Source organism: Rutilus rutilus (assembly GCF_951802725.1).
Source record: "Rutilus rutilus genome assembly, chromosome: 11".
In the NCBI taxonomy this organism is placed as follows: domain Eukaryota; kingdom Metazoa; phylum Chordata; class Actinopteri; order Cypriniformes; family Leuciscidae; genus Rutilus; species Rutilus rutilus.
The window spans coordinates 31,220,730-31,238,606 of NC_140216.1; the positions used below are offsets into that span (position 1 = coordinate 31,220,730).

Below are 17,877 nucleotides of genomic sequence, written 5' to 3' on the forward strand. Positions count from 1 at the left end.
CAAAGATTTTATTGTATTTACTAGTAAAAGCTCTATTAATCATTGTCTTATTAATAACTTCGAAATTGCATTTTTTACAGTGTATATAGTCCCAGTGTATTTGAGGCTTATTTATAATTAAAAGTCCTTGCATTATGAATAATGTTTTTTCCTTTTCTGTTATTATTAGTATTTAGGTTTCACAATCTGTATTTGCCATTTAATTCAATGTAAACTCTTGTAGCTGCCCCATCCTTTTAGCATTATAATAAATTAAATGATTTTCCTTGCAAATGTCTCCTTGCATCCCCTTAACACATTATTAGATGCACTTCTGACATCCTGAGAATCACGTCATACTGATTACGATGGTAAAAAAGGTATAACCCACAGACGATAAAAATAACAGCGAGAGTGTTAAAATAAGAATGTTTTATTAAGTTTCATTCTGGCAATTGTCATTCATGATTCGTTTACATGTTTGTAATCATTCTAAGGTAAACACGATTGGTACTGTTGTCGCCAACAATGATAAATGCTTTCGTTCTCACCCGTCTCATTCTCGCCAGCCAAAACTCTCACACAAGCTTGAGTATTTAAAACCTACAAATGTGTATCTAAATGCATATGAAAATGCCAAAATGCGCACACTTTCACAACCCCCTGTAAAGTGCACACTCATAAGACACATACGCAGACACATTTACATAGACATTCACTCTTGACATTGTCTGCAGGGTTCTGAGGAATGATTTATTCCATTACTGCACTGAAGCCACGCCCTCTCAAGAAGCCCCTCCCTAAATGCCCTCCCAGCCCCGCCCACCAATATAGACTACAACAATCTCACACTGTCCTATAATAATGACTCTCCTTATAAAGATAATGTACCTATTTCAACCGAGCGCAATGGATGAGATGCATTAGATATGTCTTTCTGTAACTAAGACTCAATTTGCTGGCACATGAACAGAAATAAAGTCCATGAAACGAACAGAAATAAACAAAATAATTTGGCATTAGCAAAGATGAGGAAGGATCCCTCAAGAAAGCAGACAAAACTCACAAAGTTCCCCAAAAAGGATCAAATGATCAATAAATAACTCAATAAATTAAGTAAATAACCTAACATACTCAAAGAGCAGTTAAATATGTATCATACGGTAAAAACTAAATCTGCATCGCAATTCTTCGATATAAAACAGCGAATTGCAGTTCACGACTCGACCGCTCTTACAAAAATGGCCACTATGCTAATCAGTGGCACTGGCCAGTCCAGTGCCTTTCCATGATGACACGTACATACTATAGGAAATAAACGTTTATCTATCCATCTACCGTTAGTTCGTTCCATCTCGATTCTCTTTCATTATGTGCGCTGCTATGACGTCCAAACTATTTCGGTCACGCAATGTACAAAAGTGATGGTCTCTGACCGATCTCTAGTTTCCAAGTTCAGCAATGGAACTGGGAAACTAGAAGGAAAGCGTTCCCATTCCAGTCTCCAGCCTGGGAACCAGCAGAAACAGTAGCCATGCCTTTCTGTGATCGATTCATAAGCCTAACACCTGAACTTAGTGACGGGCAAATGAGTTTTATTGATCTCTGCTGCAGAACTATCAGTGACTGACACATATTGCAGTCCGACAGGTAAGGGTTGTGACAGAATGTTAAAACAGGATCAAAGGTCTCCAGCACTCCTCGAGTCTCTCAGCTGAGATCCACTGACCACTATGACGCTTGTCATATCCATTTGAGCTCGCGTCAATCTTAAAATGTCCGTCTCAAGATTCGCCCCAGTCTGGGTAGGTTCATTAGAGACGAGAACGGACGTAGCTAGAGGTAGAGAGACCTCACTGTCTAACCAGATTTGTTTTCCTCCGCGAGTACGTTTGAGGAGAGTGGACGTTCCATCGCAAAGGCAAATTCTGAAATTGATGCACGTCATTCCTTATTCCAAAATTGTGGAGACGAAGGCCACTATTTGGGTGCGGTAGATCTACTATTAGCTCCAGTGTTTAGGGCTTGACTATTGGTTAATCTGTTCTGATTGGATAATCTCCCGCACAGGTTGAACGAAAGGCGAGCGCTCGGAGCTGCTGGCTCAGAAATGTCAGAGAGAGAGAGAGAGAGACGGTTGCTAAGACACGAGGAGAGCGGCGAGGAGAAGCGTCGCCACAGTGATTAACAGTCGGTCTCCAGACGGGCTGCTGCCGCTGACGCTCTTCTCCAGTTTGGGGATCTCAGGGTTAAACTCATCTGAGAGAGAAGAAAGAAGGGAAGGAAGAAAGAAAGTTAGTGAGCACGTAACGACTTTTTATGCTGATAAAAAGCCTACAAAACTATGTACGCCGCCTCAGAGTAAAGCATTTCAAATTATAAATATCATTTTTATTCAGCAAGGATGCATTAAATTGGTTAAGTGTCAGTAAAGACATTTTTAATGTTATAATAGATTCCATTTCAAATAAATACTGTTCTTTTGAGCTTTCAATAAAAAAAAAGAAATAAAAAAAAGACGTTTTCCACAAAAATAAAGTTTAAATAAAGTTTCTTGAGCATCAAGTCAGCATTTGGCTTGTAACGGCTGCTAAGTTATTTAAAATTGTAATAATATTTTATAATATTACTGTTCTTGCTGTATTTTTTGGTAACACTTTACAATAAGGTTCATTAGTTAACCTTAGTTAACATGAACTAAGAATGAACAATACTTCATCAGCATGCATTAATCTATATTAATATCAAAGATTGTATTTGTAAACATTAGTTAATGCACTGTGAACTAACATGAACAATGAACAGCTGCATTTTTTTAACTAACATTAACAAAGATTAATAAATACTGTAACAAATGTATTGCTCACTGTTCATTTTAGTTAATACTAATGTTAACTAATGAACCTTATTGTAAAGTATTACCGTATTTTTGATGTATTATATTTGGTGAGCATATAAGACAAACACATTTTAAAAAGTAGAATGAGATTTTAAAAGGTAATAATATGATTTATTTCTTATTTTAAACTTTATCTCACAATTGCTGGTTTTATGTTTTACCAATTCCAGATCTATTCTCTAATCGAAATGTGAGTATTAGACAGCGTGATTTCCAACATTCCATCCTGTTTGATAAGATTACAAATCTATACACGTATATCATCCCAAACATTTAGTGATTTCATTCAGATTAAGAAAAAAATCTGTCGACGGTCAATCTCTCACTGAATAATGGCTAACTTTAGCTCTTTATATCCATCATGTTAGCTGCTCTTATCAGCAGGATATTCAAGAGAGAGGTAGGAAATGATTGGAAACAGAGGGAATGAGATCGGAACATCACTGTCGGCTGGAATCAATCCTGCATCCATTACATGAGCACCATGGCTCAATGTCAGGAACGCAAGCACTAACCATGAAGCCACCGCAACCAAAAGCTAGAAGTCAAAGTTAGACAGTGACGGGAAATGATCACCTACTAAGCATCATAGAATGATAAAGGGTGCAGGGGAAATAACGATTCCTCTTTGAGTAATGTAATCACCTGCAGCAACTGTAATGGTTTCCCCACAGCCTTCTCTAAATATAAGGAAGATAAAACTCATCCATTCATTTTCTGTATTACTACTGGCCCTAAAGCTCAATATAACATTCTACAAGGGTTATTGATGATGAAAATAATCACTTAGAAATAGAGAAAGGCAGAGAAAAGGAGAAATAAAGGCAGGAGAGATAGCGAGAGAGAAATCTTATCTATTAAAACAGCAGATATGATTGTAGAGAAAAGACTTGGAAGGATATCAGACAGAAAAAAAAAACAAAGAATATGTGACATTTCTTATCAGCAGCCGCCACGTTGTATGTTGATAAAGGACGCTCGGGCAGTTAGAGGTTAAACACACTGCTGTGATAGCAGACGTGAGCGAACACTGACACGCAGCTCAATGGACATATCAGCGGAGCCGTGTCAACACATCATGGAAATGTCTGGAATTTATTATTGTTGACGCACATAGGCGAAATTCCAACTGGACTGGTTTTGCTGTGCGACAAAGTAGGATGTGCTCCTGGATCAGGATCTTTAGCAGGGCCTGGAACAACATATACCCTAGAGGTTCTCAACTGGTTTTGCTAAAGGTTCCAGATTTGATGCTGAACATCAACTGATCCAGAAATGTTCTACATCCAAAACAATGCTGTTTATATCCAAGATGTGATTGCAAAACAGATTGTTCTTTGCTTAGGGGTAAAAAGAAGTTTGAAATACCTTTTCAGCATATGGTTATCAAACATCCCGACGCCACCTACTCTGCTGAGAGCTGTGTTTAGATGAATATGTAAATGTTTGCTGTGCAAAATAATGACAGCGGTGAGCAAACAGCGGTTAAGAAAGCATCTGATCATAGCGATGTGGATATGTTCCCACGCTGCACTCCAGTCAAGTTAAGTCACGTCACGTTTATTTATAGCACTTTGTACAATGTACTGTATTGCTTTAAAGCAAGCAGCTTTACAGTATTAAACATGAAAATGTGTCAGTATAGCTTTCAATTCAGATTTACAACATCAATTTCCAGCATAAAGCAGCTCTCCAGCGTGTTCATGTTTTTATTCGTGACGTCTGACCTCGACGGACTGAACAGAAGATTCTCTGTGTCAAAGAAGGCGGAGCCTCCGCGCACACCTACCTATTACATCATCACCACGGACCAATGGTAGTTCAAAGGATGTCTTCACTGTGATAACCCTGATCCTGACTTTCTTTTTTTTTAAGAATACGGTAGCAACATTTTAAGTTTTACAAATTGATCTTAAATTTACAGTAGAAAAAAAAATATTTCATTAATTGAAATAATTTGAAATTTGAATGTAATAAACATTAATTAAACAACATAAGATGTAACACAATACCCTAATGTACAAGTGATAAGTGATAAGAAAAAAAATAAGAAGAAACAGTTATTCTTAACAGTTAGGTTATTTTAATAGCCTATCAGTCAAATAAAGAGAAAAAAGCACAAAAAAGGACTTTAGCTTTTAGCTGATTCACCTTTTTCGACTGAAACTAGTGTATAAATTCTTTCAGTGTGACCTGGCAAACTCAAATAAGAAACATCATGTCTCCTGGGTCTTTGGAAGTCTTTTCAGAATAGTGATTATGCAGTGCTTTTTTGACATCTGTAACCCTATCTTTTCATATCGGTTTCATCGAGTATAGTCCCTGACTGGAACACACTATGTCTATATGATGTGTGTTATGCACACTTAAGCAGAATTTTTATTTTAATGCAGCATCAGCACAAATGATGGTATTATGGAGCTGTTGACAGCAAACAAAGTAAAACTTAGTCCTCAAGACTGCAACACAAGTTTTTTCCCCCTTAAAATAGAGTGGTTGACCTGTCAGCAATGTGTTTTTTATTAGATATGGTTTGGGAAAGCTAACAAGATGTTGACAGTTTTAGAAGTAGGAGGATCTGTGTACAGAGGGTCAATTGGTTCATATGGTGTGTGTGTCATAATCAGTTTCCATTTTAATGCCGTGTGCATTAACACACATGTACCCACACATACACACACACAGAGAGAGAGAGATGTCCTACTGCTAGAGTGCTTTTGAATGCCTACGGTGGTGTAAAGTGCCAGCTATTTGTTTAGTTATGTGCTTTAGCAAGGTCATGTGGGCGTTGAGCCAAGCTGTGCATCCTGCAGTGTGTCCCGATGATCCTTCCTGTGATCCTGATGTGAACTTGGGTTTCTGAGTATTCACTGGACATACATTTTCAGATGTGCAGTCATAATGCGTCTCACTGCACATTTACAGCTCGATTTCTCAGAATAAAAACAGTAGTTAAGTGAGGGCGAGAGAGCAAAATTAGAGAGATTGAATAAATGCATGAATTTGTTTATTATTGGCCATCCCCTGGACATTATGGTCATACAGGCTTTTAAGAGGAATTTCAGATGCTCATGAGGCAGATTAAATCCGTAAAAGCCATATTTGTGAGAACAGATGAAAATTTGTGTTACACACTCTTATAAAGCCAATGTGTGTACAAGGTTTCATGTTTGTGTGTGTTCACTCACCGATGTCATGCAGTTTGGGTCTGACAGTGTAGTCAGGGGGACTCTGGTTCGAGTCATCATCTGCATTAGAGACTGTAGCAAAGAAAAACATGATCTCAGTGCATACAGTGACCCTATACACTATCTGATCACTTAAGGCGAGACACGGCAGGCAAAAACATAGATTTATCATGCAGTGGTCAGTTTTGAGATTTTAGGCTAGTTTACTCCTTCAATATGTGTTCTTTCAAGCTGCTATAAAGAAAACGTTGAAAATATACATTAAGATGTTTATTTTATTACATTTTGTTTACTTGCGGCAGTAAGTTTCTCCTGAATTTACCAGGAAGTTAGTATTCCAACGCGACATGCCGAGATCCGTCTGTTTACTGAATTCTGTCATGACCGGTATCGTTGTAAAGCTCTGAGTCTCCTGCACAACGCTATGTAACCCAAATATGGGCATTTCCTTTCTATCAGTAACCAATCGTGAATGTCCAGAGCGGGATTTAAAGCTGACGATTTCTCATTTAAAGCTATTTAAATCTTTAACTGCCGTTTTCCCAAAATGAGTTCTCCAGTACAAACATCTCAGCCTATGTACACCAAATTTTCCAGTTATACACTTAGCAGTATTCTGAAGATATTTTCAGAGGGATTTGTTAATAAATCATTCCTGGCCTGATTTATGTGTCATTTTAATCCAAAAAATATGGCGAAAATAATTTTTTTATGGCTATGGACAGTATATTTTGATTTCCTAGGTAATGAAAGCATATATCCTGAAATCCCTCTGAATTTTAATTTTCATCTTGTGTGTAAACAAAAAGGAAAAATAATTTTGCACCTGGCTTTATCATATGTTCAGATCTATCTACTGAAAAAAATATGCAAAATCATGCATATTTAATGAGATAATGCCTAATTTGCATAATTAAACATACAAATTTCTAAAACTTGTAATACATTTTTTTTTATATACTTGTGTAAGTAATCAACTGAGGAAGTTTCATGGTGATATCTATTATTTTAAAATGTTACCCTATTCACCTGTAGTGTCTCGCCTTAAAGGGGTCATGACATGGATTTTTAAAAATGTTCCTTGAGGTTCACTTATATTGCTAATAAAGTTTTTTGCAAAAACAAACAAAACAAATGTATATACGCAGCGAGAAAAAAAAGAAGAAATGATCTGCTAGTCAGTAAAAATGAACCATCCACTGGACGCGTCAAAGCGAATGTTCTTCATTCTTCCATTTGTCCTGTTGTCGACAGACTCAAGTCCACGGAATATGTCAGAAACTGTATATATACTGTATTCAGTGTAGACAGCATCAGTGATTATAATGGATCTATATTTGACGCGACACTCACATCCAGTGTAGACAAATGTCAGCCATTAAACGACTGGATGCTAGCGGGCGTGAGATGATGTAAAACTATTCGTTGATGTCTTGCTCTGGAGGCAGTCATATGCAAATGAATTTGCCCATGTAATGTCACAGATCCCACATCATCAAAACGAGACGTTTCTGGAACCTGATTATATAAATGCTTTGTTTATAATGAGGAGGATGTTTTTAAGCTATGAAACTTACAGGATGTTTTAATGGTACAAATACCTCTTATATGTCAAAACATCAAGACAAATTTGATTATCATGACCCCTTTAAGGCATACTGTATTTTTCCACTTTCATTCTCTGCAATTTGTCAATATAGTCTTTTTATAAAAGAAAGAAAGAAAGAAAGAAAGAAAAAATGCAAAATGCTTTTTTCTGCAAAATGCATTTATTTTTTACCTTAATATAGAGTTTACATATTAAAATGTAATTCCTATTGTTGCTTCCTATACACATTATTTGCTCAAACTTTTTTTTTTTTTATACATTTTAGGTACATTATATGCAAACACAAAGCCATTACAACAAATACACACACATGTAATATAACTGAAAAATATTATTGATTAATGCAGCGCGGGGTTAAACTTGTGTTCAAGAGCTGCATGAGTTATGCTATCAAAGACAGACAGAGCAAAAGTGTGAGAAGAGAAACTGAAAGACAGAGCAGGGGGTGAGAGGACGTCTCCACACATGCTCTGATCAAAGAGGCCACAGAACATGTTCGAGCATTAAGTTCTGAAAATAGTTTGCTCACACACAAAACACACATTAACCTTGCGGTTTACGTGCTTTTTTTGTTTCTATGTGTGTGTGATGATGCTCACCTGTAGAACAGCAGACAAACACCCGCAGTCTTAAACAGTTGTGTCCGTGGTGATGGATTGGTGTAGCTGCAACAACACATGACAGCACAAACATTAACCTACTGCCACCTACTGGACAATGACATGCACTGACATCACTTCTAGGTTCAGAACGTAATACTACTGTAGCTTACTAAATTAACACTATTCAGTATACACAGTATCCTGTATATTTTTCAATTATAAGTGAAACAGTAAATAGTAAAGTATTATAGCAATAATAGCAAGTATTCTACGTTGCAGTCACATGATCTCTTCGTGTAATATGTGATTGGCGTCAGTCATCATTTAGCAAATAAATGCAGTTTTTGCCTTTTTATTTATTTATTTGATAAAAACTTCATCAGTCCAATCAAATATTGAATCAAAATATTAATTTTAAAAATATCTTTTTTTTTCTGGTTCATTAGTCACATTAGGCACACTGCATTGTGGGATTCTATAATGTTTTATGAACAGTTATAGTACATAGTATAATATAGGAAGTAACTAATGTAGCACCAGGACAAACTAGTATTCTATGCATACAAAAAATCAGCATACTGTGCACGGTATCTATACAAAATACAGATATAGTGAAATGTAATGAGGTCATGTGACATGTTAAGATTTCGTCCAAAGCGTCACGTCACTGCTAAATGAATAAATGTAAATATTTAAATGTACCAACAAAGTAGAACACAACATATTTAAACATTTACCACTGCATTTTTACCTAATTAAAAGCTAAAACATTATGTTACTACTCCATTCCTCACATATCTATACTGGTTTTAACCTGTTACCCAAATCCTCCTCTTCAAAGTCCACTTGTAATGTTAGTCAATTTCTTGCACCAAAAACTGCTTTAATTTAGTTTCTCATGTCCATTTTCTGCCCTTACTCTGAACATTAAGTTCAACAGGTTGTTTTTGCTACTGTACCTTTAAGTCTTCCATATGTAAATGATCACAGAATACTTCACATGCAGAACTGAAATGAGCAGCAACCTGGTGAGAGCGCTTTAGAGTGTGTCTACTACATAGCACATTAAACTCTTTATTTCAAAAGAATAATTCACAGCAAATGTTATGGCCATTTTAAGGTATCTAAGCCAAAGCTCCTTCTGCTGAGATAAAACAAACACTAAATAAATAACACTGATCAAAAAAACAGATACGGTGTACGTTTATTAAATTATCCATTTCCACAAGCTGCGGATACCGTCTTTGATTGATGAATTGGCCCTAAACGAACTCCCCTGGGCTAAGACAAAGATAACGTTTCTTGTTTTCAGGTTGATAAACATATGGGCCACATTATCATAGGAATGTTTGAGTGTGATATCATTATTCAATACCAATGGTTGTCATGCAATCGCTAATAACCTGCCTACAGGCCTCACTAATGAAGACGACTATTAGCATTAGGTGAGACATGCATCAGAAAATCACCATTAGCAATGCTCTATTAACACTCGCTTTACAGCCTGCATTAGAAAGTTTTCGATCAAAAACCGGGTGCGCTCTAATTGGTAGTGACTGACCCAAATGCCAGAAAGACCGATGATCGGCGGCCTTCCGTAACGTCCGTTTCCCGATAACAAGCTCCTTTGCATGGCGGAGCTGTCACCATTTCACCAACAAGGCAGTTTTGAGAGCAAATGGACTGCTGGGAGAGATGCATTTGAGCTTGGGTCCTTAGGAGCTTTCTTTTATTCTCAGTTGTGATTTGGAAAAAATGAATGAAACATTGTTGTGTTTGAAATAACTTGCTGCCTTTCTTCAAACTACTGCTTCGTAGCAACAAAGCCCTTTAAAGACGTTCACTGGGGTCGCAAATTGTTTTCTTAATGAGCTTCTCTTAAGTTAACTGCATCTGTATGACTTATCTGTAACCCTGCACATAATGGTGCTCACGCAGAAAGTTCTCACTTCTTTTATTCCCAACACAAAAAACTCCACGACAGGAAGGGCTGTGATTGGCTCGGCGGTACAATCGCCACATCATGAAAGGGAGGATCCTGCCAAGGCAATGTCCCCTTGAACAAAGCACTAAACCTCCATCTGCTCCCCAGTATGCCTTTCCCTGTGTAATAACCTTTTCTGTCAGTGGAGTTTAGATGAAGTATGCCTACTGCAAACTGGAACTTGCTAGCAAAAGCAAAAACACTTGAATGGATTATTATGTTAAATACAAGTTTTATCAAGTTCTATGGACAGCATCTGTGGCATGCTGTCAATAACCACATGAAATAATTTTGACATGCACCTGAGATTGTTGACAGAAATCCACTTGTAATTGTGCAACTTTTGTCCCCAGATACTTCCATTGTAAGCTTGTTTTCACAAACATTTTCTGTGGCAACGTGCCATTAGCTTTCCATCTACATATTCCTATGCAAATATTGGGATACTGCATAAAAATGACAAATACTAATTTCCAGAATGTGCACATAAAACATATACACTTGCTTGAGATGTAAAAACGTAAACTTTTATTTAGTAGGAGTCGGACGACAGTGCAAAACTACGACGCGTTTACAGAATAAATTCGTTTATTTTTCGCAGACTTTGATTCGAATCATGTGATAAATAATTAAATAATTCACTCAGATTGGCAAGTATCACATTTCAGAATTGTCTGGCACACTGTTGTTCAATAAATAAAGCAGGGGTTTTCAATTAAAGTTCTAAGAGGTCCGATCTATATACGGTATTTCCTTCCCATCAGAGGTTCGGACGATACTTTTTTGGAACAGTTATACTTTTTTCATCGGGGCAGTCGTAGTACTTTGAATAAGAAAAAAAAGCCTAAACACTCAAAATAGTCATCAAAGATGAGAATCTTGGGTCCAGAGAGCCAAAGCAGTGACGTCTAAAAAAAGTAACTATTTCTCCCAACTGGATATGAATATAAAAAAGTACAGTAAGATCGGATATTCTTAGGCTAGTCAGTAAACGACCACTTTTATTGTTCTGCGATTCAGAACACCTTAAATGAACCATCCACTGGACGCGTCAAAGCGAATGTTCTTCATTCTTCCATTTGTCCTGTTGTCGACAGACTCAAGTCCACGGAATATGTCAGAAACTTAACGCGCATCTTTTATACTGTATTCAGTGTAGACAGCATCAATGATTATAATGGATCTCTATTTGACGCGACATCCAGTGTAAAAAAAACTAAACACTCAAAATAGTCGTCAAAGATGAGAATCTTAGGTCCAGAGAGCCAAAGCAGTGACGTCTAAGAATTTTTACCAATGTTTACCAAAAAAAAGTAAATATTTCTCCCAACTGGATATATGAATATAAAAAAGTACAGAAAGATCAGAATCAGAAAAATCTGTAAGATTATTATTATATATTTTTTTACATTTATACACCTACTACATGTATGGCACATACTGCCTTAGGACTGAGAAAACATTGTTTATTATGAAATGCTCTGGGGCCGTATTCACAAAGAATTTTAAGGCTAAAAGTAGCTCCTAACTGGCGAATTTAGGAGCAACTCCTAAAAATAATGGGCGTGTCACTCGTAACTTTAGGACTCCTAATTTGTTTGACTAAGAGTAATTCACGAAGCATTTTAGCCCTAAAAGTAGCACCTAAGCCTGAGACAGCTTAAAAGAAGTCGAGAGGACTCCTAACTCACTAAGACCTATTCACAAACCGCTTTTTGTGGCATTTCACGTTGCGATGTTTTGAAATGCGTACGCGGCGGCTACAGGAGCTTCCAATCGCGAGGGAACAATTTTGCATTGTAGGCATAATGCAATAACGCCACCAACAACAAGCAAAACTAGGCTACTCATTGCATGTAAACTAATTGTAACGTTTCATTGTGAATCAAATTAAAATGTTCTTCTCTTTGCAAACGTAGGCAGAGGCATATAGAGACAGATTAATTCAATAATGTTGCAAAGATATTGCATCAATCCATATGTTTCATTAGGCTACTAGGCTATTTGTTTTGCCTTACTCTTTATTCAGTTATTCATCATCTTCCGTCCTTCGCACTACTTGTGAAGCGCACGCTTTCTGAGACCTGTCACCTGTCACTCATCATCGTAGGGGAGGTGTTTGGAATCATTTCCGCGTTACAATCATCAGCCAATCAAGGTGGTCACTTCAGTCAAGCTCCTGCATGAGTAATGACGTCATCCATAGCAACGAAGACTCACTCTTAGTTTAGGAGTTGTCATTTTTCTTTACTAAGAGTAGGTCTGAAAGGTGTTGTGAATAACTTTTAAGAGAAAACTCCTAGCTAAAATCTTTTAATGCGATTTAGGAGTACTCCTAGTGGTAAGATAAAATAAAAAAATAATTGTATTTTCTGCATTCTCGTTTTCTGCAGTGTTTCAGCAAAAGTATCTATTTTGCTGCTCATTGTGTTCTGCTACTGTTGTTAAAATAACCGCGTCATCTGCATCTCTTAATGTGGCGCTTCACGTCTCTAGTGAGGAGAAAAAAGCAATGCGCACAGAGAGGAAAGGGCTTGAATGAAGCGCGTTTGGCTCCAGATACAAATATTAGAGGATGTAGCGCCGAACGATCATTAGCGTAAACGAACCTGAGCACTTGTGCTGCGAACCGCTCCGCTGTTTTGACACGCTGCTCATTTTAAACTGTGGAAACGTTAAAATGGCGCAATTATGTCCCACGGTCCAGATGGAACCAAGCCGGGGTCCAGAACCAGACCGCCGGCCGCCATCTGAATAACACTGACATAAAGCATCTGCAGCAAATATGTAATGCTTCAAAGCCTGCTTTATTATATTTACTAAAAGTGGCTTCCCCATTGGCTCCAACTTCCATTTAGACTTCTACTTTGGGCCAGTTTCCACAAAAGTAACACTTTTGTTTTTGTGTTTAATGGAATGGAAATGCTGCAAATTGTTTACTTGCATATATTTAGTTAAATATTTTACTCATTTGCATAAATTACATTTGTACCGGTATTATCCATTGAGCTTAATTTGTTTTTAAAGGTTCACTTAGGCATTTTTTTTTTAAATGATCAAGATAAAGCAATTAGTATTTGGTTGGTCTTGTGATCTGGTTATGTGAACATACCAGCCCCAATGTTCCATGTAAAATATAACAGGTACGACTCATGTCAGTATATATGATTTAAAATATATTTAATAAATTAAACCTACACATAGTGCACATTTAAATAAAACCTAACAACTAAACAAACTGTAACAAACAAAAATGTCATTAAGAAAACCTCATGATGGTGATTTTATATATTTGATCAAATACTCACATATATAGTAGTACTCATGACCAACGTTGAATTCATAGCCTAGTGAGAAGGCGCTGTAACGCTGGAATTTCTCCGAGAACTTAATTGGCGCGTGGGGGGCGTGCGGCCGGTTGCACTCCCAGCGTTTGAAGCCCATCTGTGGGTCGCAGGTGCGGTAGCCACGGTAACTGACCATGTAGAGAACGTACTGCTCGGCCACCCCGCGCTCTAGCGACCCCCGCTGGCTCTGGTTGTAGTGTGGACAGTAGATGTCCAGGTAGTCGTTCACGGTGACCTGTACGGTGTAGCCCTCACTCCGCAAGCTAAAAGAATCAGAGAGGAAGGACAAAAAAAGAGAAAGGCAAAATTAAAAACATTATTATACGATTACAGTGTTTTTGCTATTCGAATGGCATCAGTCATATATACGTTGTATTTTAGATAGAAAAAGGAAGAGAAGGGGAAGATTTATCTCATTGACCTTTCTAAAACGTGTAAGTCCTGCTTGAATGAAAAAGCAGTTACATTTCAATGCTTTGCCACAGCACATTAAACCGGATCATTTTTCATGCTTAATGTGCGCGAGGCCCTGATCAAACAACAGGGGGCAGTGTTTCATTTCACAGCCGCCCTTCTCATTTGACTCTCTTTGTCCCACACAAGCTCACACAGAAAAAAAAAAAAAACCATGCTAATACACACACTTGCGCGCTTCTAGGTCAGGTCCCGCAGGAGATTATTATTCAATTACAAAACGAGGATCAGAAATGTCACCCACTCCTTCTCCGTTCCTCTTCCGCTATTCCGCTAACCCCTTTCTCCTCGGTTTCCGTGTCTTTCTTTACAAATCCTTTTTCTTCTTTTACACACTTTCAGTACTACAACATGCAGTGCTGTTTTTTTCTGCTTTCTAAAATGCGCATTATTTACGTGTCCTCTTTGTAGTTCTGCTCCTCCTCCTTTACTCACCGCTTCTGCAGTTTTCTTTCTTTTTTCCTACTGCTTTTCCCCCCTCTTTTTTAATCAGTGTCTTTCTTAGTCTTTTATCAATACACAACAGATGGCAATCACATCCTTGATTAGGGCTTTCTCTCTCTTATTCTCTCTCCTGCTCACACACACGCAGACTGAATGAAAGATTTTTGTCATGCAGTGTGTTTTGGGGAGGGATGCTTCAAAGCTGCTAAATTTAGGGAGAGGGTGCAGGCAAGGAGAGGAAGAGAGAAAGATAAAGGGAGAAGATAAAAGAGTAAGGAAAGATGAAATGAGTGCAGAAAAACAAAGGATGAGACGAGTACAGAGAGGCGCAGAATTGGGACGGCGATGTACCTGACACTCCTGAAGATGATGATGTTGTGGTGTGTGTGTGTGTGTGTGTGTGTGTTGGGGGGGGGGGTGATGGGATTCAGGTTTTCACTGCAGGGACCAAATGTCCCCAAAAGGACATTTTGAGCACCAGCCAATAGCTCCCATGAGGAATTTTGTCTAATAAAATCCTAGTATGCATCTCATAAAATTGGTTGACAATGTTCAGAGCTGAAATTTAGGGTGTGTTGTAGATCCGTTCGCTTGGTCCAAAGCAAAAAAATAAAAAAATAAATATAACTTAGTCCTGGTCCGCTTAGCATTCACATGGACATTTTAACACCAAACCTAAAGATACCGAACCTAAAGGCATAGGGATATGTTCACAACCTGATTGGTCGACTTTCATTATGTGAATTTCGCGAGGGAACTTACCGAACATCCAAAACAATGCTGTGTGCTGGGCTAAATGGGCTCGTTGTATGTTTGTTGCCTACATATAATGTTATTTTGACCAGCTGAGAACTCGTGAAGAGCTTATAAAATGTGTAAAGAAGTCAAAACAGCGGCAGGAATCCATCCGTCACACACACAAACAAAGATCTGCTGCGAGGAGACACGGCTCTGATGCCTGTACCGAACTGTGATGGGCAACATCACGACTATGATGAGAAAACCATCCTTTGAACCAAACATGCCAAGTGTTATTGCCAGCTTTGATTTGCTGAACATTTTCGATCACTCAATAATTTCCTTACTTCATTTGTTATTTCATAGTATTGATGACTTGATTTTCATTCTAAAATGTGGAAAATTGTCATAATAAAGAATAAAAGTAGGTGTGCTCACACTTTTGACTGATAGTATAGATATTTGCCTTGAGGATAAAACGTAAGGTAGCTAAATCTGACCTAAGTTAAAAGTGCGAATTCGGCTCACTAAATTAGACCTCTCTCAAAAACTGCCCAAAAATGCCATCAAACTCAGACATATAAAATGAAGAATGTGTTTCTGGTTGAGTTGTTTTGTGATTGGCTACAAATGTTGGGCATTTCCCTCAACTCTACCATTTGCAGAGTCTAGAACTCTTACAGAAAAGAGTGTATATATATATATATATATATATATATATACAAAATATGTGTATAGCATTTCCCCTTTTAGATTGAAATGAGGATAAAGAAAAAAGTACACCCAAAAATGAAAGTAATTACTAAATTTACCTCACATACCTCAATCCCATGACATTCAAAACCTGTATAGTGGTAATTTTTCTCGACACGATTAGTCCCTAGGGGGACTGAATCTTTCAAAAAGGCACCCTAAAACAATCATAAAAATGGTCCATACGACTCAACCAGTGAGATTTTAACGGCTGTGAGTGGATGAGTAAGTACTGAGTGAGAATTCACAATCCAGATCAACCAATTCATTGAAAAGAATGAATAAGAGTCACTACTCCTCTCAAAAACACTTACATGAGTGCTAAGAAAGATTTCAATCTGTTCCTCACACAAAGCTATCATTATATTACTTTTGCATCCATTTTAAAGCTTGGAAGCTTCAGTTCCCTGTTATTACATGAAGAGCGACCAGCACAATTCTTCAAAATGTATTTTGTTGCATGGAAGAAAAGAATGATGAGGGTAAGCAGATGACAGAATTGAATTTTTTGGGTGACCTATCCCTTGAAATGTGTGTGAGATTCTGCAGTCCCCAAAACTAAAATATCCTAATGTGTACGTGTCTTCCTGATCAAGAACAATAAGTTACAGTATCATTGTGTCCCACATCAGTGTGCGTTTATGCTCTTCAGTGTACATGCTCTATAGGTGAAGTGTTATGCAACTATATGTCTGCCTCATGACACCCACAGACAAGAGAAAGAGAGACAGAGAGAGAGATGGAGCGCTCCCCAGGGATGTGCACATGTATTGAAGTGTGAAAACGGAGTAATGGTTTTCCCTCTTCCTCTCTTTTCTCACTTTCCCATTCTGCTGTCTCATCATCACTCTCTTTTCAGTGGGCAGGAAAACCTTGTTAGTTAGAAGGCAAAGCGGAAGGGAGGGAGCGAGAGAGATAAAGCTGGTAGATGAGGAATAAAAGTGATAGATAGAAGCAACGCATCCAGCTAATAATCGGTCTGAGGATACAATAAACAGCCGTCAGCATAAAATGCTTCAGGGCCAAAGTCTCCACACTAACTGCTAAAGAACAACTTCAATTCAGACACATTACAGATATATTCCAGTGGTGTGACGTTCTTTTTTTTACTTTATTGATGGCATTTACTTTTCATCCATATTTTAAATAATTGTACTTTTTTTTTAATTGAGCTATTCCTTCACCACCTGGTTTGTCATTGTTTTCCTACATATATTCGTTTTCAAAATTAAAACAAAACCAAAAATTTTTGAATAAAATGACTGTTCTTTGGCAGACTTTTGTCTTTTTTTATTGAAAATATAGTAGAATGACAAAACAATTCGCCTACTTGGAACAATATATAAAGAAATATAGCTGGCTGAACTCAAAACTGTGTGATCTGCATTAGCATCATGGTTTAACGTATGTTTGTGCTAACAGCTCCGACCTGGTTTGTAATTGCTGATATTTATTAAGCTGCTGTCTATGTCAGCTAAATTACACTGCAATGCACTTGCCTGACAAACAAGTAACACATACTATTATATGCTATACAACTACCAATTACATACGTACTTCATACAGATGAATGATTAAGACCTTGCCATCCCTTCAAACGCATTCATCACCACTAACGATCTTTCAGCTCTTTAAAAGTCGATAACATGCATCCCAAAATATTTCGTTTAGTCGACGCCAGGCTTCACACATCATTATATGTTTTTATCACACAACTGCAGCTCTGTGCACAGTTTGCTTCTGAGCTTTAAACATTGCAAAAATGGTATCTGACGCAGTCTTGGCTGGCTATTACTGTGATGGATTCCCTGTAAAAGGTTAAAGTTATAACACAGAAAATTCACTCCCGGGGGCAATCTG

General features: G+C 37.7%; 1 protein-coding gene across 1 annotated transcript in view; it reads right to left on the reverse strand.

Moving 5' to 3' along the window:
• Nucleotides 1-433: 433 nt before the first annotated feature.
• The window catches only part of efna3a (ephrin-A3a), a 99,498-nt gene continuing 82,054 nt past the window's right edge, over nt 434-17,877 (reverse strand). Inside the window, exons 2-5 of the mRNA XM_084423761.1 lie at nt 13,570-13,871; nt 8,275-8,340; nt 6,067-6,138; nt 434-2,238 (exon numbers count right to left, since the gene is read on the reverse strand). Of these exons, the coding sequence (XP_084279887.1) occupies nt 2,120-2,238; nt 6,067-6,138; nt 8,275-8,340; nt 13,570-13,871 (559 nt within the window). The 3' untranslated portion in view covers nt 434-2,119. The remainder of the gene's footprint in view (nt 2,239-6,066; nt 6,139-8,274; nt 8,341-13,569; nt 13,872-17,877) is intronic.